Raw genomic sequence first — 27,015 nt, 5'->3', positions numbered from 1 at the left:
AAAGCTTTAGGACCAACACTGTTAATGAAGAGGGAAGCAACTCAAGTGTCTTTATTTCAACTTAGTTTCCAACATAACTGTTTTAGAATTCCCTACTGACCAAAGTATGTATAAAACCACACCATTTTAACTATTTGATTACACACAAAACTCACACTGCTCAGTAAAAGCTGATACTCCAGGCTTCCCAGCTCATTTCCATGAGAGATATAAAATAAGTGATCTATGATACTTAATGTCCTTGGCTGGCTAATCCAGCCTGAAGGGCTACTGCTGCCAAAACACTCACAAAACAAAGAAAAGAAAGACAAAGCTAAACAACACAAAAATCCACAGAAAAAATGCAACCAGAAAAGTCAAAATCCTTCACATTGAGGTCACTCCTCTAAAGCTAAAAAGAGGACTGAAGGACCAATCACTTGAGAACACAGTTGTATAACTTGCATATAGCAATTTTACTCGTGAACATTTTCAGATCATTGAGAAGAGCTGAGAGGTGTGAAGAACATATGAATTACTAAGCTCTCATTGAAGATTTTTAACATATTATGCAGTAGCTACTACACCGAGCTCAAACTTTCAGCCTTCAATTTCAAAGTGCTTAGTAACTTTGGTTCAGTAAAATTTAAACACCTGCAAAAGATCTTGAGTGATGATTGCAATAATAATTTCCAGTCTTGCCCTTCATCTATTGAAAAAAGAAAGTCAATTTTTACAGAAGACTAAAGATCCTAAAGACTAGTACAAATGCAGCAATTGTATTAGTGTCACAAAGTACCCTCCCCACCTTTTCCTCCAACAAAATTCTCTCACTTTCTACATAATATTCAAACCAAAATAAAACAAAGATAAGAATTCACTAGATGTCCTTTGAAAAAGAAACAGCTCTGAGCTGTATCAGTCCATTCTGTACATTATACAACTGTCCTGTATCAATCAACAGAGGCAGTATGGTAATATCTACAGCTTGAATCATCCTGCCTATTTGTGTGACCATATATCAATTACAAAATTATGTGCCTACCATGTTAGCAAATACACATAGTCCAAAACCAGTTCCGATCTTTTCGTTTTCAACTAATGGTCCGAACTAACAATGGCTGAGGAATGACTGTAGAATGGTTTGGGGTAGAAAGGGCCTCAATGCTCATCCAGTTCCAACCCCCTGCCACACGCAGGACACCTTCCACTAGAGCAGCTTGCTCCAAGCCCCTGTGTCCAACCTGGCCTTGAACACTGCCAGGGATGGGGCAGCCACAGCTTCTCTGGGCACCCTGTGCCAGCACCTCAGCACCCTCCCAGGGAAGAATTTTCTCCTAATATGCTGTAGCAAAGGTGAAAGAGAAGACAGGACTGCCTCTTCAGCAGCAGCGCACACAGGCTGGTTTTAGATGCCGAGAAACTGGACAGTTTGCACCTTCAGCACCCTTATATTGAGAATAATGTAAAAATTAACACCTCTCTACACAGAGATTTATGTAAAGTATTCCTTACAGCAGGATACACAATCTTAAATCAGAAGGAGAATAATTCTGACTTCACAGACATATTTATGTGCTTCACTATATGCCCTTGTAAAAACCTCTCTCCAGATTTCTTGTTGATCCCTTTAGGTATCAGAAGGCTGCTGTAATGATAATAAAGTACATTTATCAAAGTGCTGAGACTCTTAAACTGGATTGAGAAGACCAACACTTCACCCTCCATGGTATGGCACTGTAGCTTTCTACCTGTCTTTACTGCACACGAACAATCCAAGAATATCTGACACAGGCAAGCAAGCTGGGAGCACAAGAAAGCCCCTAAAACACAGAGACTGACATCCTCTAACAATGAAATACCAACCAACACATGAAAACACAATATAATGCTTGTATGTCCCTCATACTTGTCCAAGCATGCTAGCAAGTAAGTAGAAACTTGTCTCCAGACGCATCTGCCACATGGGGAAGTGGACATATGTACCCTTCTTGTTCCGTGTACAAACATACACACAAATGATATTTCTTGAATTCTTGATACTTGCAATAATGCAGCTAAAAATCTGCTCAGGATGAGAATGCATGTGTATAAAGCAGCACTGATTTCTGCTTGGAAATAAATGATGTATCCCAGATAACTCTTAAACAAACAAGCTAGAACATGTTAAAATCAGAAACTCAAATAAATATATCTATTTGACAGTGAATTTATTCTTTCTGAGCCCATAAGTGGCTCAGAAAGAAAAGCTTATGTTATAGGGCATGAACCACATTATAAAATGAACTAGCTGATCATATTCAGTATTGCACCAGTGATACACCTCCTTGTTTTCAGTTACTCTACCAAGTACTCCAGTTGTGTCAGACAGGAAGTTCCCAAACAAAGCCAATTCCCTTTTCTATAAAGGATAAAACCACTACCATAAATCTTTTTAATCCACCACATTCTAATAGTCAGTGTCATATTGCACATACATGGAAACAGAGTCCTTCAGTTTAAAAAGAAATAAAAATATGAATACTGGAACATATGGGGGAAGCAGATTTAAAGAATATCGACTGAGTAGAAGATGGAAAAGCAAATATATACATTGTGCCTCGTGCCTGCATTTCCCTCAATTTTTTGAGCCAATTTCTTTTTCAGAGAAGTACAACATCACCTGGCAATTAAAGTATTTCAAGCAGAGTAGTAAAAGCTTAATCGTTCTGTGCTACAAAGTGAAGATACATGTAATTCACTGTGAAAAACTGAATAGGTTAATACATATCCCCTGGAAACAACTCAATGTTCAGCAGCCATTCAGTACAGTGGATTCATTATGCTTCTACATGAATACCTTCTAATAAAAGAATTCACTATTAGCATAAGCAGATACAATACATTTTCATTACCAAAGAGCAAAACGAAACGAATCAGGAAAATTAATTCCTATTGCAAATCTCATTTCTCTAAAATCCTTCTCTGAAAGCTCAGTTTAACTGTTTGTACAAGCACATAAGGTTTCAAAGCAGGAAAGTGCACATCTCATAATATGATGCTCACAAGCACAGGTGTAAGCTTGTGATTTCATAATTTAAAGGTCGCTATATAGCTTTGCATCTTAAGGATCATGAACTTAAGGAAAAAAAGGTGAGGGTGCTGAGGCACTGGCACAGGGTGCCCAGAAAAGCTGTGGCTGCCCCATCCCTGGCACTGTTCAAGGCCAGGTTGGGTTCGGGTTGGAGCAACCTGTTCTAGTGGAAGGTGTCCCTGCATATGGCAGGGGGCTTGAACTGGATGAGCTTTGAGGCCCCTTCTAGCCCAAACCATGCTGTGATTATACTTTTTCACTGAATACCCTTCCATTTATGAGCTAGCCATCAGCCAAGAGTGAAAATTTGAGCAACTAGTGCTTTGCTTCACACTGACCCAACAAACTAAATGAGAATGAAAATTCTCATGCTGACTTCTTCAGGATTTTAGAAAGATTTATGGTAAAAAAAAACACAGATATCTACAAAATGGAAAATTGCTACTCAGCAGAGCAATATTGCTTTTGTATTCTTCAAAGATTATCTGTATATTGAACGCATCTGCATTGAATACACTAAGCATGAGTTACATATGCTTAATACTCCCATTATAGAGTCGTAAAAGGTTTCAGAAGTCTCATCAATGAGTACTGAGTGATTACAGCACTCCACAGACATACAAATAAGATAGAATCTTCAGTACATCAAGGGAAAAATATTAATCATCCTGATGAAAGAGACAAGTAGAAGAGAACATTTCCTCACAATGTGAGCATTTGCTGCTCAGACTCATAATATTCAAGAACACCAACCGCTTAGGAGGTTGTGGGAAGAGATCCTAAAAATTAGGCTCCCAAAGAGGAAACTAAACATGGCAATTTCAACCACGTGCTTAAGGCAAAACTGCAAAATTTCTCTGGCTGCAAATCAAGGTCTTGTTTAAAACACACCAAAAGCTCAGATCTCTCTACTTCCATTCTACTGCATTTCATAAAGCATCCAAAGATAGCTATAAAATTCATTTGGATACATTAAAAGGTGCACACCCAATGGAATCAATATTCCAAAGAAAATAACATAGGCCACACTTGCTTTATTTTTTTAAGTTAAACTATGATGTAAATGTTGGAGTATATTTAACATACCACAAAAAGCCAAAAAGACTTTCTGGTAATGCAGAACCACTTTCCTGATGATGACCAAAAGCAAACAGTTTCTCAATGGATGGAAAGCATAGCATTTAATGCAGAGAGTTACACACTATAGTAGGTTCATTTTAGCCCTAAAATTTTCACTCACCACTTACTGCAAACATATGATAGGCCCACATAACTTACATTTCCAGCTATAATATACCAATAAGAAGTTTTCTCAGTATCTCTCCATACTGGCTTCTGTGGCAGAAGAAAAAGTAGCCATTGAATTGCATGGCTCTGAATTTGTACATCATTATTCCAAAAAAAAAAAACAGAACATGGGCACAATCACAGAACAATTTGGGTTAGAAAGGACCTTAAAGCTCATGTAGTTCAAGCCCCCTGCCATATTCAGGGACACCTTCCACTGGAGCAGCTTGCTCCAAGCCCCTGTGTCCAACCTGGCCTTGAAGACTGCCAGGGATGGGGCAGCCACAGCTTCTCTGGGCACCCTGGGCCAGCGCCTCAGCACCCTCACAAGGAAGAATTTCTTTATGTAACAGAAAAATAGATGAAATCCGAAATCTTCATTCTCCCTCAGCAACTCCTAACCTTCATATGCATAAACTCAGGAGTACAAATATATACAAACACCTTTAAACAATAACTAAATTCACTGGGAGGCATAGACTGACAAGGTCCAGACCTTACAGGACACTACGTACTATAAACAGCCTCGAGTTTTCAAGCAAGGGAGAGTAAAAACAGAAAAGGTGAAATTTAGCTACAGGTCCTCTTAGCCAGCACAAAAAGCCTCCATACTAAGAACATCCTAACTAGAGCTGGCAGAGGCACAGATGTCAGTGGATCTTATGCCAAAGAAGACAGCAATGGCCAGCAGATGTTTCTTGCAGACTCTAATGGATAAAAAGAAAAAACACCCAGAAGTACATAGGCAGCAGCTAGTTTTGAGTTCAGAAGTTATTGTAAGAAATACATAGCATAGTGGTAGAGAAAGTACAGTGAATTCTGTAGCTATTCAACAGAATAACTTTATAAATAATGTTTAAAGTTCAGTTTCCATTAGAAAAAGTCCATATACTTTTACCAGTGAGATTCAGCTTTGATTCCCTTACACAAATGGGCATCACTTAATAAAGGCACTTAAATATTAGAAAGAAGTTCTTCCTTCTGAGGGTGCTGAGGCGCTGGCACATGGTGCCCAGAGAAGCTGTGGCTGCCCCATCCCTGGCAATGTTCGAGGCAAGGTTGGATGGGGCTCAAAGCAACCTGCTCTAGTGGAAGGTGTCCCTGCCCATGGCAGGGGTTGGAACTGGATGGGCTTTAAGGTCCCTTCCAACATGAACCTTTTTATGATTCCATGAATTAGCCCCATGCCAGCAAAGAACAATGCACAGTCCAACCTCCCACACTCTCAGGAAAACCACAGATCTGGGGGTGTTCTTATAGAAACAGAGCTTAAACAGAAATAACTTCACAATTGAGCTTGAATGGTCAAACATAAGCCTTTATAATTCATTTTTCCTTAGGTCTGTCTTGAAGATGACTTCAATTGAATCCAGTTATCAAATAGAGAAAGTGTTCAATTACTAAAACAAGCGGAATGCTTATCAGGCATACAGTGTTCCATTACTAGTTACTCAGCTTCTCTCAAAACCGTTTGAAACACGTGTACATATTGACAAACCCTCCAGAAGGAAAGACATCTGTGTATGTGCATAGGTCTGGTTGAGGTACAGCTCCCTAAAAATAGCAATGAATTATATGTTTGCCATAGATACTAGTTACCGCACCGGATTTAGGGTTCAAACACAAGAAAAACAAGGTTCATTGAATACAAATAACATCTGATTAGCTGGAATGTTTGGGAATATATTTGTTTCTTCTGGCAATGCAGAAACTGGTCCTTTATCAAAATACAACACACAAGGAATTAAATTAGGCACAAGTTCATGAAGTATAACATCAGCCATAATTGTTTTGATTTTCTAAATACATAGCACTAATTAAAACTATTTGGGGTTTTATCTAATGACTTGTTTTATAGATATAGGTGCTTAATTTTAGTCAGTGATACTATATACAAAGGAAAGACAAAACCATTAATCAGTTCTTTGTCTGCCTTACAACATACTATCGTTTCATTCTAAGTTACTGTAACTGGCATCTTAAAATACGCACTGCAATTCTGCATTGGTTCTTCACAACAAATTTAGAAGGGTAGAAATGTGTTATACTGAAGGAAAATGTAATCCATCACAAAAAATACACAACAGGAACATTCACCATTATTTGCGTTACTGTTAAATGACATAACAGTACATAATATCTTCAACGAGATCAGGTTGCCCAGAGAGGCGATGGATGCACCACCCCTGGAGACATTCAAGGCCAGGCTGGATTTGGTCTCTTCCAACCCAAACTATTTTATGATTCTATGATAATAGTCCAAATATTTAAAGATTCTAAAAGGCACAACTGCTGCATGGCTCTGGTAATAAAGGCACATGTGTAAAACAGCCTCGCTGCTACTCACAGCACCTACGGAACACTAACACAGAACCACAGACTGACACTAGAAAATTGAAGTCTCATCACAACAGCAAGTCTTACCTTCAAAAACCTTCAAAATTCCTTCTTCTTTTCATCTACATGTCTTCACACACGAGTATTTTGGGCGTTACCAATTGCATTGGAGTGACTGGTTTATGTCTGGGTTTTGTTTGTTTTCCCTTCTTAACATATATAACTTTTATTCATATTTGTACTTATTACTCAAAGCCACCAGAAACAATCATTAAAAAATCCCTGATTCTTATGGACAACCTCCACAAGTGTTATTTTCCAGCTACAAATAAATTATCATGTGATGGCAGTTAAGCCTTTCCTAAAAATGCAATTCTTTTTTTCTTATGAAAACCATCCACAATTTAACAAATACAATTTTAATTCATTTTGGTTACTATGCTTGAAGGTGAGAATAAGAAGCAGCAACCTTTGAGGACATGAGACACTGGAACCCATTACCCAAAGAAGTGGTAAATGCTCCATCTCTGGCAGCGTTCAAGGCCAGGCTGGGCAGAGTCTTGGGTGACATGGTTTAGTGTGAGGTGTCCCTGCCCATGGTAAGGCGGTTGGAACTGGATGATCTTAAGGTCCTTTCCAACATAAAACATTCTATGATATATTTTAGTTCTATATTTCCAATTAAAAAATTCATAGAATTAAAATAAGATTTAGAGTAAAAAAAGGTGGCTGTTAAAAACTCCCAGAAAGCAAAACTAGCAATAAATACAATTGACTTATGCTTTTAGCTAATTGTGACATTGAAGCCAGAGGAAACATATTTCAAGTATTAAATTCAATATTGTTGAGGACAAAGATTCTAATAAATTTTTCAATCACACATTTCTCACCAAATCTCAATGATGTTAATGTGATAAAAGACATGTGACAGGGTATATCTGTTACTCTTCGAACATGACAAGCACTGGGGAAAGGGGTATGCTGGCAAGCTCTAATACTCTCACATCTTTGACAGCCAGAGAGAGTTTTAATCAGTTTGCTAGTTCAGGGCTTCCTAGAATAGATGCAATTTTGTCATTTTTCATGTGTTCTCATGATCAGTTAATGGATTTCATTATTTTTTCTTTTGCCTCCAGCTCAGACAACCTTCCCGTCTTACAATTACTCCTAAATCGATTCATAAGTTATCCGTATTTTCTCATCAGGAACACTAATGAGCTTGTCTAAAATTCAGTTTTAATGCAGCATTCTCCAGAGTCACTGAGGTGTTCTTTTGAAATCCACATTTCTGTGTTACTCCCCAAAATTTCAGCAGATGCACCACCATTTGAGATTCCGTCACTCTTGTGCCTATATATACACCGAGTTCAGAGCCTAAATCCACACATGAATACAGAAGGCTTGATTAGCATTTTCAGAGCCCAAAGTCTTTGTACAACCACTTCTGTTTATTCAAGCATTCTCCAAAATCATACACAGCTTGGAGAACAAGAGGGTAATCTAAATATTCAAGTGTGAATTCCAAAATTAAACATGGATTTGTCTTGGTGGTGTTAGAAATCACAGAACCAGACAAAATCTGGCTGTACAGGATGTCAGCTACTCCAAATTCATGGTCAAAGTAAGGCTGCCTTCAAAGGGAGAGCAGGCTTTTCAGGAAGTTGTACACCACAGTTTTATTACATTCTGTGGCCATCAAACCTCTCCTGTCCATTGTCCTATTTTTAATGACTTAAGGAAGAGCTAGGTGATCTTAAGGTCCTTTCCAACCCTAACTATTCTATGATTCTATGAACTTCGCATCAAGCAGCTCCTATGAACCTACAGCAGATTTCAGAGTTCAAACTGAACAGGGTTTAAATATTTATGTATTTATTTGCTATGATCAACTTCCAAATTAGATGTTCTCTTTAGGGAGAAAAGTGCTTTGAAACTTTTTAAGCAGATCCAAACCTTCCATGTGCTATATGCACATGGTGGAGGTTGTCACTGCACAGGCAGATTGCAATCTAAGCCCAGAGGTAAATGAGATACTATTCTTGTCTTGACCAGACTGTATATGCAATTTTAAGCAGAAAAAAGCCTTTAAACTGAATGTTAACTTATCTGGGAAGAACAGAAAGAGCAGCAGAAGCCAGAATAACTTAAGCTAAAAATGCAACAGATAAACACAGTCTGAAGGTAGCACATTTGTCGTCACTTGAAGCTTTCATGATTATGTTCGTGCAGCTCACAAAAACATGCTGTAGTCAAACGTACTTTGCTAGATTCAAAATAAAGGAAAAATCACTAAAACTACTTATTTCTCTAATACAAAAAAAACTAAAGTATATGTTCAAAAACCTTTTTGAACGTGTTCATATTATCTATAAACCTGCAAAAAGAAATGAGAATGGAAATATTCATCAGTGCTGAATAAAACAATAGCCCAACGTTTTGCTACTCCTTCCTGACTGCACTTTATTTCCTCTAGTCTTCTCGACATACTGCTGAACTAGAAATACATTGCTCCTCGTCACAATACAAAGGTAAGGATCTCGGGCACATTCATTTCCACAAGTGAAGATATCCAAGTCCTCTAGTTCAACTTGTAATTTCTTTACTTACATTTATTGAGTCGTGTTATCAAATACAAATCTACCTATACCAAAAGTCAACACAAGCAATCTGAGAAACTATTTAAATACAATGATATTTTCACTTTTTGGCCGATATATTCTCTTTTTTGAGGCAAGGTACTGAAAACTAAACTGAAAGGAAAACAGGAAATTCACTCATAGAAGACTCAATTATTTGCTCTTTTCACAACAGGTCATAGCAGCTTCACTTCATATGGCAACATCAGAACCAGAAGAAGAGAGCTCATAACCTCATTTTCAGTTGGTATCAAAATGAATTCAGTTCCATACCAACAACAATATCATCAAGGTTTATAATGAAACTTGTAGAAAGATAACTTCATTTTTAACAAAAAAAGAATGGGTGTAATTTCTGTCAAAAAATGACACACTGTAAGTAGCATAGAAACCACACAGACATCCTTTTTGAGGAATCAAAATACTAGTGATTTATATTTCATCTCTCACATTGTGAAAACAAAAACATCAAGTCTGTTCTCACATTCAAAAGGCTTACGTTTTACCCAGCAGACCAGTCCAAAATCCACAACATCCACAAGAACATGGTTAGTAACAGGTGGACTGGAATTCATTTTTAATATAATGAGCATTCGTAGAAGAAAAATTACTTGTGTATTTTAAATAATAGAATAAAATTATGCAACCAGCTTCCCATTATTAATGGTAACTCAGAAACAGAAAGGCACTAGGCCACAAAGTCAGCAAATTGAACTAACAGTGAGGGAAGTTTGATGTCTACTTATGTGATTGCACAGTTCCTGCCCCTCTGCATGCATGCACACCACATGAAATCTGTACAGACACAGAAAACATGATATATACAGATATACAAAAATATTCTCCAACCATAAATTGGTCTACCTGGTTAAAAAACGGGCAACACTAATATATACATTATGCACATTACCTAGCAACACTTTCACATTGCTCATTTTAGACCACTGGACAAATGTATTACCTTCTATTCACAGATTCTACTCACTTGAAAGCTAACTGGTTGAGCATACACTCCTCATTGATCACAGCATGAAACAAAACAGGTTACAGGTTCTTTAATGTACTTGGTTGGTTTGGCTTGTTTTCAATGTGAACCTGTCTTCCATGATATAACAACAAACCAAGAGCATGTGCTCAGTCAGATCCCTGTCTTAAATTGTCTGTTTCATAGTCTATACTGCTTTTAAAAGACAAGCATAAGGTAAATAGTTGTTGCTACTCTATTCCCGCTCTTACTTTGAGACTATAAATTATTTAGAGCAAGAACTTCTAAACATGTTTGAACAGAGCTTTGCACCAGAGACCACAAACAAAAAATGTTCAAGTTTTTATCATCAAAGCTTATTAAGATAATTGTGTAAAATGAGTAAATATAGCATCTGGTTAAAGGAAGAACAAAAGAAACTGAAGGTACTTGCCTGGGTAACGAGCGGCTCCAATAGCCTCTCTACTGTGAGAGTCCTGATTTCCAAACTTTTGGGGTCCCATTTCAAAATGATAGGTGACGTTGCAGAAGTCATACTCCCTAGAACAGACAAAAGCACAAAACATCAGTGAAAGTTATTAGTGTAATATTCAAATACTACCTATAATTTATTTAGGGAATAACATATACACTGCTCCCATTCACATATAAAATGCTTCTCCATAATCTTGCTAGCACTCCTCTACTGAAAGCTGGGAACTCCCGGGTGCACCACTGCCATATCCACCAAGTGCTTAAACATTTATATTCAGAAATTTCTTCTCTCCTACACCCCTTAATAACAGATACCCTATCAAGCTGTATACATGCCGTACTGGGTGTCTGTGGTAAGGTTTTGATAGTGGCAGGTGCTGAAAAGTGGGCTCTGCAAGAAGAGGACAGGGCTGTCCCATGTTAGAGGCAGCATGGACCCACCACGGGACACAGCTGAGCCCATTAGTGATGCTGGTGACACATCTAGCGAGGCAAAACAGTGCTGGCAGCACTAGGAGTGAGGTAAAGAAAGTGTGAGAAATCATTGCAACCCCAAGGTCAGAGAACAAAATGCTACAGAGATTCCCCTGCAACCCCTGGAGAACACCATGGTAAAGCAGATATTCCTCTGCGGCTCATAAAGGACAACAACAGAGCAGATATTACTGCAGGTCATAGAGGACAAACCACCACAGCAGATGGAAATGTCCCGGGGGGAACTGCATCCCATGGTGAGCAAGCACAGGAGAGAACCCACACTCCACCAAGAGAACAGTGAGGAAGAAGTGGTAGAGCTGAAGCATTACAAACTGACTGCAGCCCCCACTCCTTAATCCCCACTTCACCATCCAAGGCAGGAGAAGCAAGGAAGTAGAGGAGTCAGAAGTGAAGCTGAGACTGGGAAACAAAAAGAGGGTGGGGGAAGGTGTTTCAAAGAGACAGAAGTATTTGGTGACAATCAATGCTCCATGTAAGCAAATGTCCATGAAAAAAGAGACAGAGAAAACTTTGGTAAAAATGTCCTCATTTTAAATATTTCTGGTTTAAATATTTGCTTTTGTTTTAAAATTAAAAAAATTAGAAGTCACATATACATACAACACCATGAGAACTCTAGCAGGGAAAGACAATGCAATATCATATTGTACATTGCACGAGGTACAAATCATAGAATCATAGAATGGAATCACAGAATAGTTAGGGTTGGAAAGGACCTTAAAATCATCTAGTTCCAACAGGGGCAGGGACACCTCACACTAAACCATATCAGTCAAGGCTTCATCCAACCTGGCCTTGAACACTGCCAGGGATGGAGCATTCACAACCTCCCTGGGCAACCCATTCCAGTGCCTCACCACCCTAACAGGAAAGAATTTCCTCCTTATAGCCAATCTAAACTTCCCCTGTTTCAGTTTGGACCCGTTACCCCTTGTCCTACCACTACAGTCCCTAATGAAGAGTCCCTCCCCAGCATCCCTATAGGCTCCCTTCAGCTACTGGAAGGCTGCTATGACGTCTCCACGCAGCCATCTCTTCCCCACTCTGAACAGCCACAATTTTCTCAGCCTATCTTCACATGGGAGGTGCTCCAGTCCCCTGATCATCCTCATGACCCTTCTCTGGACTTGTATCAAGCCCCCCCATACAATAATAGCCCAGAAGTTTAAAACTGTTTCCTCCAGAAAACCGTGTTTAACTGACAAGCTCATTTCAGTAACACACAAAAAACACCTCCAAAAACCAATGCACAACCCAGTGAACACAGTCAAAAGAAGCTCATCTGTTGCTCCTGGAATAATAATCTACCTCATAAAGCTTAATTCAATAAGGTACATACTCAGTACTTAGCAACATTATCTAGTATATACAAAATAATTTCTACTGCTTTATTCAGGAGAACATCTTGACTAATTGCTGTAACTCACAATTTTTTACCAGGCTAGGAAGCCTATGCAAAAATCCTTCACAGTCTGCAAAAGCTTTTCACCGTGTTACTAGCAGACAACTTAAAATACTTGCTCAAGAAGAGAGGCGGATCAGAACTTCCTAATCAATGTATTTATAAATCACATTAAAAAAAACAGCCCTCAGCCTCCTCGCCTTTGCAAACATTTGGTAGCAGGATCATCTGATAATATCTAGCGCGTGCCAAAACTGCTATCATTCAGTTTCCACTCTTCCACAGAAAATCTGTAGGCTTCATGTTTGACAATGCTGAAAACACCCATACATGTGATTAAAGAAAACCAAGAGACAGGTTCTAGTTGCTTTAAGCATAGTTAATGTGGGAGATATCCTCATTTTTCCAACAGCTTGATCATCTTTCAGAACCTTTGTTATACACAGATAGTTTCTAGTCCAGCTGGTCTCTATATTCAAAAAGTAAGTTTTAAATAGGCAATTATTTTAGTCAATAATTTATGAGTCATAATGCTTTTAAATGCAACCACAGTTTGATTTTAATAAGCACACTTTTCGTCACTATTAACATTGGCTCTGAAACATAGACCTCTTATTATACAAAGATGTATTGAAAGCTGTAACATAGCCCAAAACCAACTAATCTCAGTGGATGGCAGTCACACACGTAACACAAAAGATAACCTGGATGATCAGTTGTTTCAATCAGAATACTGCCTCAGTTTCAACTTCTACTAAAAATATCCTTCAAAATCCAGTATGAAAGGGTGAGCAACTCTTTCAACTATAAAGAGGATGCACACAAGAAAATGCCATATTAAAACCCTGTGAGAAACTCATTTACAGGGAAACCTACCCCACAAAAGCAAGGAAGGGAAAATCAAAAGTCAAATTAGTGCATTTCCCCCAACACTTCTCCAGCTGCTGTCACAACAGCAATTTTAAATGACAAAAGACTAAAAAGAAATTACCTGCCCAAGTGTATGCACACAAATAGGTGGAATATTTCTTCCTTGCCATTTCCAGAGATCTCCCCAGACTGAGCAAGTCAACAAGGACTCCTCAGTTGGCTAAAGCAAAGGATAAAAGAAAGATCCCTGACTCTGTCTTATGGCTATCTGACCAAGTACTCCCCAACCACAGCTTTAAGTACTTCACTGAAAAGATAAATTGCTTCATAGCTTACACCTGGCTTTGGGTGTGCTTCACAACTTACACCTGGCTTTGGGTGCGCTTCACAACTTACACCTGGCTTTGGGTGCGCTTCACAACTTACACCTGTGAGGAAAAGAGCCTGTGTGAGCAGGGGATAATGGTACCACCAATATTTCTCATATAAAGGTAAGAGTATTATGATAGAAAATAGTAACAGCAATAAGTAAGATCTCCTTTCTTATTACCTTCTAGACTAGACAGATATCCACTATTTTCTTAAGTAGCTTAAAATTTGTTGTTTTCCCCTGAAGTTTCCCAAATATTATCATTTTTTTAATGGCAACATACTTGGAAAACAACCCAGTCTTTCTTCAGAATGTGAAACTGGGTTTTCTCATCTGAGTTCCAACCCCTGTAATTTAGAAACATGCACTGATTGGTTTGGGGATTAAATTACATTGAATTAAAATTCACATGGTGTTTTTATGATTGCAGAGTTAAGCAAAGATTTTTTAGCAGAAAGTTTCAGTGAAACAATCTGTGCTGTTCACATATATTATTATCAACTGGCAGAGTGTGATTATCAAGTCTGCATTTAAAATCTGATATTACTAAATAAGGAAAGTATGTTAATAGCACTGTAATAATACTGCTAAAGAAGCACACTCATCATTACAGTCCTAATCCTGACACTAGCTCCACACTTTCGCAATTATATATTTACTTAATTCTATTTCTTCGCTGTGTTTTTTCTTCCCTAAGCATGTGCCAAAATATGCCTGTCTTGCTTTAAGCTTTTTGGCTTCCCTAAATACAGCAATACAGAAGTATCTCCACCCAGGCCATTATGGTTCAATGTTAACATTTGTTTAGGCAGTCTATTGTCAAAGCCTGTCTGTAAAGCAATTAAGTGTTTACTTTAGTCAACAAATCATTGGATTCCTATATGAAAGTCAAATTCCATGTTAGCAGAAATCTTTGTTGAAACAACAATCGCCACAAATCTTACCCCACCACCCTGATCACACACCTTTCTCACACAGCAGAACTTCACTTTTAGGAGCCTTCTACAAAACCAACATATTCTGCACATGAAATTACTTGTTAGTCCATCACACTATGCTGTGTTGTTTTCCTCTGCAACAGATCCACTTTCCCTGCAACTTACACATGTGCATTCTAACTGCCAAAAACTGCTCATAGGTGACAGTCCATCTCACTTCTATGCTGCAACTTAACTTTACATGATCAAAGGTACCATTTGCCAAAGCAACCTGATTATTTTAATATAATTATAAACCTTGCCAGCCTAGAACAGGCCTCTAGGTGTTAGTCCAGTTCACATCTGCAATGCAGAACACTGCAGCCATGGAAGACATGCTAAACATTTCATACTGAATAAAGTAGAAACCCATTCTACCCGATTCATAGCAGATCTGTAGGATTAATCTGATGGCAATGCTAGACTGGCAATACTTTACTGCAATACTTGTACAATACAAGTCTGTACTTCTAACGGTGTATTTGCTACTGGAGGGTAAAAATTTAGATTCACTTCTAGAAACATAGAATCATAGAATAGTTAGGGTTGGAAAGGACCTTAAGATCATCTAGTTCCAACCCCCCTGCCACGGGCAGGGACACCTCACACTAAACCATGGCACCCAAGGCCTCGTCCAACCTGGTCTTGAACACTGCCAGGGATGGAGCATTCACAACCTCCCTGGGCAACCCATTCCAGTGCCTCACCACCCTAACAGGAATTTCCTCCTTATAGCCAATCTAAACTTCCCCTGTTTCAGTTTGAACCCGTTACCCCTTGTCCTGTCACTACAGTCCCTAATGAAGAGTCCCTCCCCACCATCCCTATAGGCCCCCTTCGGACACTGGAAGGCTGCTATGAGGTCTCCACGCAGCCTTCTCTTCTCCATGCTGAACAGCCCCAACATTTGTCAGCCTGTCTTCATACAGGAGGTGCTCCAGTCCCCTGATCATCCTCGTGGCCCTCCTCTGGACTTGTTCCAAGAGAAAGAAAGATGTCCAGCAAGGTAGAAAGTAAGCTGAGGGGACGCAAAAGTGCCTCTTCAGTGGCAGCATACACACAGATGACTGTTTCAAGAAGACTGAGAAACTGAACAACAGACAGTTTGTGCTTTCTTGGTTTGCATCCTTGTATTGATAACCATGTCAAAACAAACACCTCTCTACACAGACAGATTTATGTGAAGAGTACAGAATTCCTTACAGCACAATGTAGAGATGTAGATTCTATAGCTCTTGAGAGACATGCAGAAAAATTCTGACTGACTTCATGCATTTATGTGCTTCACTGGGAGCTAGAAGTCTAAATACACGAATGGTTACATCTTTAAGTATGCCTACAGAGTATAACAGCATGACATGAGAGATGCCCAGCCTGGCTCTGAATTCCCTCATAGGGGTACAGGGTAGGCTGGAGATCAGGACAAACTAGCTTGGGCATTAGAAGTACCAGCACTGCACACAGTCCTAGAAACCCACCATCTGGCTGATCTGGCTGGCAGAGAACTGCAGTGATACCTGGAAGTATATATATAGCTGTGATTCTGCTGTTTCCTTATGTTAATCTGCAGTATTGAGCAACGCAGACATACCTTGAGATCTGACCTGAGCATTGTAAAGTGCCCCTGCAAAAGCTTGATGCTCAAAGGAGCCTGGTTTCCAAGGCTATTCTCAATCCATCTGCCCATCCTCTGCTTGTACTAATAGGAGAATACAAGCAGAAGAATGACTGCATAACAATTGCGAAGAAGGGAAATAAAGGGAAAATGCTAAGAGGATAGAGACTAACAGTGAGGACTAAAAGAGCAATAGAAAAGAGAATACAGAGCATCCCTTTCTACAGATAAAAGCACCTATCATTACTCAATGACAGCCTAGTACAGCCTCCAGCAGATCAGTTGAAACAATCAGTTGACACGGGCAGTTCCCATCACCTTTCTTTAAAAAAAAGGAGAAAGAAGAAAGGGGGGAAGGGAGAAAAAAACTGGAGCAAGATGTTTTGTAGGAATATCTGTAGGAATATCTGTCTCTCCATGCTTAAACTGAAAGAGTTGATTTAGATCAAATATTAGGCAGGAGTTCTTCGTTGTGAGGGTGCTGAGGCGCTGGCACAGGCTGCCCCATCCCTGACAGTGTTCAAGGCCAGGCTGGATGCGGCATGGAGCAACCTGCTCTAGTGGAAGGTGCCCCTGCCCCTGGCAGGGGGATGCAACTCGATGAGCTTTAGGTCACTTCCAACTCAAACCACTCCATAATTCCATGTTTGAATAAGGTTTTGACATACTTGTTTAGTTTGTTTCATATATGACTCTTCTCTCTTCTTTCCTAACACTTTTGGCAGGAAAAAAAAACAAGCTAAAATAAATGTTTAGGCCCCACTCCCAAGGTTAACCATGCAGAGAATTTTTAATTTGAGGTTTAAGCTCTCAACTTTCTTTTGGATTCGCAGCCCTTTCCTATTCTGTGAACCCTCCACCTCCACGTTGGGCTCAGATTCTGGTCTGGCCTCAACAAAACAAAGTTCTTAAATGGAAGCAGCCTATTGGGCAAACTCAAGACTTGTAGCCAATAAGGCACCAAGTAAGGAGGAAAATGGCCTTGACAAGGGAAGGATTATCTTGGTAAGAAAGCCAGTGGGAAGGTGACCAGGCGGTGCCCTGACACAGAAAGAGGAAAGCTATAAAAAGGCAATGGCTGAGTCATTCACACTTTTCAGTCACATTAACCAGCTCAGTCTTGGAGGCAACTGCCTACACCAAGACCTGACTGAGCCAGGAGAGCAAATTGCCTTCAGAAATCAAAGAGGACACATGAAGAACTCACAGGGAACATGCAAACTGCAGTGTAAGGGGTAGTGTAAGAGAAAGGTTCCACCTACACCCACCTCCTCGACCTGCTGCAGCTTCTGCTTTAAATAAAAAGAGTCATAATACATTTCAAAATTATGTGCAAAGCTTGTGGATTTAATGTTCAAATTGCTTTATATATGTCATGGTTTAAGCCCAGCCATAAATCAGAACCACGCAGTCTCTCTCTCATTCCCCCGGAGGGATGGGGAGGAGAATCAAAAGAATGTAACTCCCATGGGCTGAGATAAGAACACAAATCACTGCTGCTACCACCAATAGTAATAATGGTAAGGGAAATAACAACGGAAGAGAATACAACTGCTCATCACCCGCCAACAGATACCCAGCCCAACCGAGCAGTGAACCAGCCCTTCCAGGTAACTACCCCCAGTTTTACATTCTGGGCATGACGTGCTGTGGTATGGAATACCTCTTTGGTCAGTTTGGGTCAGATGTCCTGTCTCTGCTTCCTCCCGGCTCCCCCTCCTTCCTGGCAGAGCATGAGACTCACAAAGTCCTTGGTCAGACTAAACATTACTGAGCAGCAACTGAAAACATTGGTGTTAGCAGCACTTTTCCCAGGCTGAAAGTCAAAACCACAGCACTGCACCAGCTACTAAGAAGGAGAAAAAATGACTGCTATTGCTGAACCCAGGACAATATAGCATATATTATTGGCTTTCTAATCCAATATGGCTTAGAAATATTCTAGTTTAAAGGCTCACACATCTACAACTCTAGACTGTACCTGCCTGGGATCTCACATCAACATTGCCTGAGTCAGCCCCGAGGAACATAATACCACTATGTGGCAGGAGCTCTACAAACCTACACCCCCTTTAGTGCAGCAAACCTTTGAGCTTCACCCAGTCCCCAGTAGGCCCTTTCTAAACCTCAGAAAGAGGCTTCAACAAACTTTAATTTGAATCTAAGGACACTGGGACAAGAAGCTGGACGATGAATTCAACTCTCAGGTTCACTACACAGAAGATCCTCAGTCTATGAGCATGTTAGACACAATACCCAATTCTTAAAACACCTAAAAATCTAATGGTTGGTTCTCCATAAATAAGTTGGTGATATGGGGAGGACTATCCCTAGGAAGGGTGAAAAATAGGGAGATGTAGTGATGGGACAAGGGGTAATGGGTTTAAACTGGAATAGGGTAAGTTCCAGTTTGATATAAGGAAGAAGCTCTTTTCTGTGAGGGTGGTGAGGCACTGGCACAGGTTGCCCAAAGAAGTGGTAAATGCTTCACCCCTGGTGGAGTTCAAGCCCAGGCTGGACAGATCCTTGGGTGACTTGGTCTAGGGTGAGGCATCCCTGCCCATGGCAGGGTGTTGGAACTGGATGACCTTAAGGTCCTTTCCAACCCAAACCATTCTATGATTCTATATGCTTGCCCTAATATATATTAGAACTGTTTGATGTGAAACAGTTCTACTGCTTTACTCTAAGAACTTTAAGCAATTAAAGTACTTGAAATCTGTTTTTAACAGCCATACATAAAATATATTCAAATAATTTATCTTCCATTATTCATAAGAAGATGCCTTTTTCCACTAAAGAACTTTTGCAGTCAAAGTAGACTTTCCTAAAATGCTCAGTGAAACAATTTTTAAGGAATCTATCCCACAAGGGAACCCAAGCCCCAACAAAAGATTGCCAAGTCACTTCTGTGCAACCACAGACTTTTCCACAAACCGCTCTGTATTCACACAGCTCTCTAATAAAAGTCTTCTCACAGAGTTCTGGATGTGATCAAAGCCTCTGAGCTCACTGCTGCTGGGATGCTGGTTCATGCAGGGTCACACTGCAAGCCCAGGAAAACCAAACTATTTTAAATCAGGTCCTTGGTGCAGATCCTTTGCTCTGCATTCTCCCTCCATCATATTTTCCCCCAGATGACAGCAAATTTCTGCATACAGCAAAGCAATATATGTATGAGGTGTTTATTTGATTGTAGCTACGACCAGTTTATATAAATGACACTCCTTTTTTAGTAATAAAACCATAACTTTCAAACACATTTTTCAAGTTCTGTTTCTTCTTATGAAAATATTAATCTCACATCTTGCAGGTGACAAGGCAGGGGTGGGGGGGAAGTGGAAATAAAATTTGTCTCTAAATCTATTTAACCTCTTGTTATTCATTGTATTAACTGGCATTAGTTAAACCTTACATTTTACAAGAGCAGAGAAGTATTAAGCATCTTCGGTTTAAGCAAATGCACATTTGCTTCCCTTATAACACAGAATTTGCAGCTCAAATTCCAACTGTTTTTCAAAACAAAGTTCCTGACCTTGGCTCTAACCAGGACTTGGCACACTTCTGCTTCTTCATGCAGGGGTCATCCTTTCACTAAAAATACCCTATTTACAATTCCTCATACTTGGAAACTCTGATTAACCTTACTTCTGTATTTCCCTGCAGCTTTTCTCGAGTTCTTTGAAAGACAGCTCTTTATTCCACAAGATCAACCATTGCTACCTGCAGATGAAACAATTTACACGTTTTCCTATGGAGAGTCAAAGCTTCAGGGGGTTTTGTGCTGTGTTGTGCTTTGGTTCATTTTTATGAAGACTATTTCCCTGCTAGTTTTATTACTATACCAATGCTGCTACTATTATCTCTATGCATCTTTCTCCTTCATTAAGTTTCAAATTATCTGACTCTTAATTCTTCTAATGACGAGGGTTTTGCTCTTGTTTCTACAGATGCAACACTATTTTCCTGCACCGAATAAAATCTTTTAGTTATCCGAACTATAGATACAACCGGCCCAAAGCTTGTACAATTTCACTGTGACATACTAGATGGCAACAGCCTACCCTTGCTCTTGTAAAGTCCACAAGCTTCCACGCTATGGAGGAGCTGTTCCTTTTTCCAGCTCCATAATTAACACAATAAACAGAACTGTTTTTCAAACAAAGCCCCGTGGGAGCACAGTTGACATTTTCCTTAGCAATTAATATGAAGGGTCATTAATAACCTTACTGAACATTCCCACGCGCTTCTAGAGGCACACAGTGTCTTGCTGCTGGTATCTGCATTTGTCAATCTGTTCATCAATTGCCTCTGAGAAATTCCTATAAATCTTAGCAAAATATTGTCATTTAACCTTGTGCTCATGAAATTTGCTCTTTCTTTAAACATGTTAAAGAAAGTTGCTCTGTCCTTAGTAAATCCATTCAGAACAGGACTCTTACTCTGATAGAAGCTACATGTGCCATTCCATAATTATTTACCACTGTTCCACTAACCCCCAGAAAGATGGAGTAAAAGTCTGTAATGATGAAAATACATTTTAAGAGTAAAGACTAAGTTGCTTAATTCTGATTCAGCTCTTACTATTGAAACTTTTCCTGATGTTATTCTTATGCTGATGAATGTTTTAAATAAAGCAAAACACATAGATAGCCTTCCAGCATGTGAAGGGGGCCTACAAGGATGCTGGAAAGGGACTCTTCATCAGGGACTGTAGCAACAGGACAAGGGGTACCAGGTTCAAACTTAAATAGGGGAGATTTAGGTTACATATAAGCAGGAAATTCTTTACTGTGAGGGTGCTGAGGCGCTGGCACAGGGTGCACAGAGAAGCTGTGGCTGCCCCATCCCTGGCAGTGCTCAAGGTCAGGCTGGATGGGGCTTAGAGCAAACTGCTCTAGTGGAAGGTGTCCCTGCCCATGGCAGCGGGTTGGAACTGGATGAGCTTCAAAGTCCCTTCCAACACAGACCAGTCTGGGATTCTATGATCAATGATGCTATCCAAAGACTTCAGTCATTCCTAGTTGTGTGTTTGCAGGATTTGAAAACTTACTTTCAGAAGTATGGAAACACTTGGAAATACATGAAATGTGCATAAGAAACAGATCACCATTATATTCTCAAATGAATTAATTTAATTAGAGATAATAAAGGTCTGTATTTCCCATTTGGAGCAGTGCCGTGTTCAAAAAGAAGAAATGCAGACAATCAGAGAACACACACAATTCCTAATGAAAAAGGTGACATCCAAAGCCAGAACAATGCAGATGACATGCTTAATAAAAATAACTTAAATTAAAAAACATCTTTTGTACTAAAACCTAGACACAACTCTAGAGGAATGAAATTTCCCTTTAGAAAGACCAGACTTCCTAAACCCTGTTAACTGTCTTTATTTTATTACAGATTTGGACTAACAGGATTTTTCCTTATTTTTCCTTAATAAGGGAATACTGAAGACATAGCAGAAAAATAGGAAAAAAGTGTTGTGCTTTTCCTTAAAATTTGTAGACAGAATGACCCCAGAGTGCGGCTGACAAGTCAACATTAACCTCTCACGACCTCGTTAACACAGCAGTTACAAAATTACTGTTGTTATCATAGATTTATATATTTTCAATTAAGAGAACCTTAGAGATCATAGAAATAAAAAGCTTCTCCTAACAGACTCCTCAATCCAGGCCAAGGTACAGTAAAATCCAGTGTGTGAAAGCTAAAATTAAACAAGTTCTTAATAGAAATAAACTGCTTTTTTGAAATAGGGAAAATACTTACGGGGAGCAATTCACAAGGTCCTGAGATGGATTTTCTACCCCTGCTTGTTTGAAATCCAGAACATTACTGCCTCAGAGGTAAGGATTACTTTAAATAGGACTGGCTTCATTAAAAGATACAGTGCATGTTATCCAGGTGATTACACTAATCGCATCTCTTCCTTCCAGCATCCCATTTCTGACAGCATATGAAAACACACTGCTTTGAGTTTGGTAGAGGGAAAGCTTGGTTCAATCAAAACATAAACCTATCACTGCACTGCACCTGGAGAACTTGCTACTTAAGTATGCTTAACAAGACATGAAAAAACCCGCGACAAAACAAAAGCAAAGGGATCTGACTTCATTTCAGACAATTCTTCACAGCCATGTGAACACACTGCAGGTCATCAACAAATACCCATGTTTCCAGAGAAGCCGATTCACACACTCCAGCAGGAACTAAATTCAGCTTTGATCAAACTGAGTTCCAGAACCCTTGAACTCTAGCAGTGAAAACTATATATATAGCAGTACTTTCCATTAAGATAAGAAGCATATAGATTTAAGAGTTCCTGCTAATTACAACTGTGCCAGTGTAGGTCAGACAGGCCAGCAACATCCAGAGGTTTATGCTCCATGGCAACATAATTCACGTCTGGAAAGCAACTGGAACTGACTGGTACTATCCATTATTTGTTTAAAACTAGCCATCAAATAAAGAAAATTATTTGATGTGAAGAATAAACACGTTGGGGTTGGTTTGTTTAATGTTTCCCCAGCTTTAGCTAAATGGATTACTTACAGAAGCAGGAGGCGGCAAGATAATCTAGTGACAGCTGATATTTACATTGTACATACGCAGCAGTAGCATAAAATGTTAGCATCATTGTGTATACCATTGTGTATAATTTCCTAACCATGCCACCATTTCAAAGTTTCTTACTTTGTATCTTACCAGGGAAAAAGTCAGTTTTCAGGAGAGCCAATTTGTTTTCTTTGACTTACATGCATATTTTTAATAACTCCAGTGTATTCTGTCAGTCATCACAATGATGCATGAATGTTCTTGGGTTTTACTGAGGTCCTCACAGTAGAATTAAAGAAAAAGAAGGCAATTCAATAATAGCAAGTGTCATCATTGTTTCTCCTCATTGCACAGGCATGGAAAGTATCCAGTATCACCATGTATCCCTGGTCGTGGTATGTTTATCCTTTAAGCCTAAGCAGTTCTTTGTTTTTAATATTGCATTCAAATATCTACTCAATAGGTGATTCTCCTGCTCTCACTAACCCATAGCGTCCTACCACTGGTTTTGCTCCCATGGACAAAGCACTCTAAGCTTGCCCTTTGTGGCTATTTTGTTGTTCAGTTGGTTTTCACTACATGTTTACATCATTCTCTTGAAATTCCCTATCCATCTTCACATAATTCCACTGTGCCATACAATTTGGGTTTTAATAATTCTTATCACTGCAGCTCCATCTTTCTAATGTCTGAAAGCAAACTAGGTGTGGCAGTTTCTAGTCTACTCAGCAACTCTACTAGTGCTCTAGCTTGGAACATGATACCTAATGTAATGTCATCATTTTTTTTTTTCCTTTCTGTGCAGTACTCATAACTGAACATGCTTTTCCCCAGGTCACCCATCAAGGAACCAATCATCCCAAGGCCAAATGACAATAATTTCTCTACTCATACATCTTATGACTTATTCATTCCTTTGTGTCTGAAATATAATTGTGTTGCCTTCTTAGCATTAATTCAGAGCCCAAACCAACATTACCTGTGACACCTACAGAGCACAAATGGCCTTTCAATAGTATTTTGCTTTTCAAAAGCCCAAAATCATATTTAAAAACACGTAATTATTTCCTCAGACTTGTGTTATTAACCGATATCTGAAATATGGAAAACAAAACTAAAACCATACAGGCAATTTTCTAGTTTTGGTCATTCAATTGTCATACACAGGCTCTCTACACTAGCTATGGTCAGTCCATTGTCATGCACATAGACATTTCTCTACACTAGCTAGAACTTCTACAGTCACAGTTCCAGAAATCTTTTTAATATTAGCTCCTGATACCCATGGTGCAACCACGAGTGAACACAAGACAGTTGCAATAAAATCAGCAGCCAGTCTAGAGTGCAATTGCTAACAGATCAAGAGAATTTACCAGCTTCAGCATCGAAACATTAGGCCCTGCATCAAGCACTACTTTGAGACAGATCTACTTGTACCTTTTCTTTCAATTAAGCAAACCAAAAATACTACAGGTGCTTTGAACTGGTAAAACCAGATTTTATTAGAACAGTGTTTAGCCAAAATAATAAAGAAAATTCGGAAAGAGAGAATCAAAATGAAAGGGATTTCTGGACAATTGTATCTCCCTTTCACAGTGTCCTTTTGGGGTAAATCTTTTCCTTTAATCTTGCTCTTAGGTCTAGTATTTTGTGGAGGCTTGTTGGGTAGCAACCAACATATTTTACTATATCTTTGATAGCCTGAGAAAATCTATTTCCAACATTGTTATAACACATCTTCTCAGGTGTCTATTCATAACTTCTCTAAGAAAGCATCAGGTTTCCAGTAATGCTACAGATTCCACACTTGCTTCTGTATCTCACACTGCCTTCCTGATCCATCATACTCTTGTAATTAAAACACACTATGGATAGTCCAAGCTTTATTACTTTCCTTTACTTTTAAGTCCTTTCCACCTTCTCTTATGTTGCTGGCAACAAACTAACTGATCCCAGGACTAAACATCTACTGAAGTGCAAAACGCCAACCAACATAGTCCAATCATTCTATAGATGTTTCTCCCTTTTTGCTTCCTTGCAACTAAACAAGAACCATGGTGCAGAATTGCTCTTCTCCATCTTCTTAAAATGACTACGAAAAAAAAATAGATTTAATTTAACCCTGATAAATGCAAAGTGATAAAAACCGGGAAAAAGGACCAGCATCCTGATTACATACCTAACGTTAGATTCTGAATTGATTATTAATAGCCAGGAATGCAATCTGTGAATTATAATGGCTTTATGTAAATGCCAGTTTAACACAGAGTAACAGTCAAAAATAAAGTGAGGAATTATTCTGAAAGGGAAAGAGAACAAAACAGAAAACACCATTAAAAATCCATATCATGAATACTATTTGGCCATCACTCTTCTACACAGAATACTGCAGAACTGAGAAATACAGCAGCAACAAGGATGATCAAGGGCTTCAAGGAACAACCAAATAGATCAAAAATTTTCATTATGCAGAATAAAAGACTGAGGGGGAATACAATATAACCAACAAAACCTGATGGATAAAGTGAAACAAGCTTTTGCTTTTGTCTTTTTCCATGAGAAAAAAATGCCAAATGAAAAACCTACACATCAAGTTATACGCAAAGAGTTTGGAACCTCTCATGATGGGGTACTAGGATGCTGGAAGTTTAGCTCAATACATTCATAAAAAGGAAAGAAAGAAAAAAACCCTCAAAATAACACAAACCTAACAGATTGACATGAAGCCCCTGAACTGCAGGGTGTCAGAGACTGGGACAGAAGCCTTTCTCTACACTTTTACCATCAGGCATAAACTATTTCATCTCCTCATTAAAAGGAGTCTAAAGGTGTTGACACTGTGGCCTACTGTCTATTCTGATATAAAGAGAAAGTCAAAATCACTTGGAGACAATCTCCAGGAAGATAAGGAAACCTCAAGGGAATAAAAGATTGGGCCAACATTTTGGAGTGAGATAAATCTTCTTTCCTCTTCTTGTGTGAGAAATATAGCAGGGCACATCATGCCAAGCTATTACAGCAGGAATAGCTTTGCCTTGACAAGGCAGGCCAGGAATCCAGTAGATAGTGAGGGTAAACACAGAGATGACAGCTCCAATTTGCCTTTCAATCATGAGCACCATCATTTACTAAAAGAGTCACATAGAGGGAATAATTCAACTTAGCACACAAGCACTCAAGAAAATGACTTCATATCTACAACGTTTCTGGAAGTGAGGAATCTACTGAGAATGACAGGCACAGAGAATAACTCAAGTGTTGATCTCATGGTAACACGGTTGTACTGCTTTCAATGCCTCTCACACTAAAAGAAGTCAAGAGTGACTTGTGTTCAGACGACACAGAGAAATTAAGAGGGAGTGCTCAGACACTCTATGGGCTATGAGTGCCAATGGACAGAGAAAACACATCAGAGGCAACATGTATGTAGACCACGTAGATGTATACATGACCTATTTATTAGGCAAAGTGATGACACTTTTGTCTTGTCTTGCCCATAGAGGTAATGTACGACTCCTTCTCTCCCTTGTGTCTCACTTAATCAACAAAATATAAAGACCCCTTTTAGTCCACGTGAGGTTGATCAGCTGCTCACTAAGCAGTGAAGATTTCATTGAATATGACATTATACTGTCAAAAGACAGTATAATGTCATATTCAATCAAATCTTCACTTTTTTTCCCTTCCCTAGTCCAGGCTTTTAAAGGACCTTCAATAGTTCACACATTCTCAAAGGAAGCAATATATATTTAAACCCTTTTTACTGCTTTTAATCCAGGATGATCTTGAACAATTACTTAATGGTAAGATAGTAGCTAATGAGAAAATTCTAAAGAAAGTGAAATCATTTCAAGAAATAGGATTGTATTTAACAGCATTTAATTAGTGGCTCAAACCACAGAAAGGAACTCACACATTCATACCAGCAATAAGGGTTTTTTTTTTTAACAT

The 27,015-nt window shown here is 39.1% G+C and overlaps 1 protein-coding gene across 1 annotated transcript in view; it reads right to left on the bottom strand.

The window, feature by feature from the left end:
• The window catches only part of CTNNA2 (catenin alpha 2), a 503,340-nt gene that overhangs the window by 428,422 nt on the left and 47,903 nt on the right, over window positions 1-27,015 (bottom strand). Inside the window, exon 2 of the mRNA XM_057403217.1 lies at window positions 10,723-10,837. Within this exon, the coding sequence (XP_057259200.1) occupies window positions 10,723-10,832 (110 nt within the window). The 5' untranslated portion in view covers window positions 10,833-10,837. The remainder of the gene's footprint in view (window positions 1-10,722; window positions 10,838-27,015) is intronic.

Source organism: Pezoporus wallicus, unplaced genomic scaffold (assembly GCF_028554395.1).
Source record: "Pezoporus wallicus isolate ANWC-B61680 ecotype Strahan unplaced genomic scaffold, APGP_CSIRO_Pwel_v1 contig_6644, whole genome shotgun sequence".
Classification (NCBI taxonomy): Eukaryota; Metazoa; Chordata; class Aves; order Psittaciformes; family Psittacidae; genus Pezoporus; species Pezoporus wallicus.
Note: the sequence above shows the minus strand (reverse complement) of the source record. Positions and strands in the feature narration are given on the sequence as shown.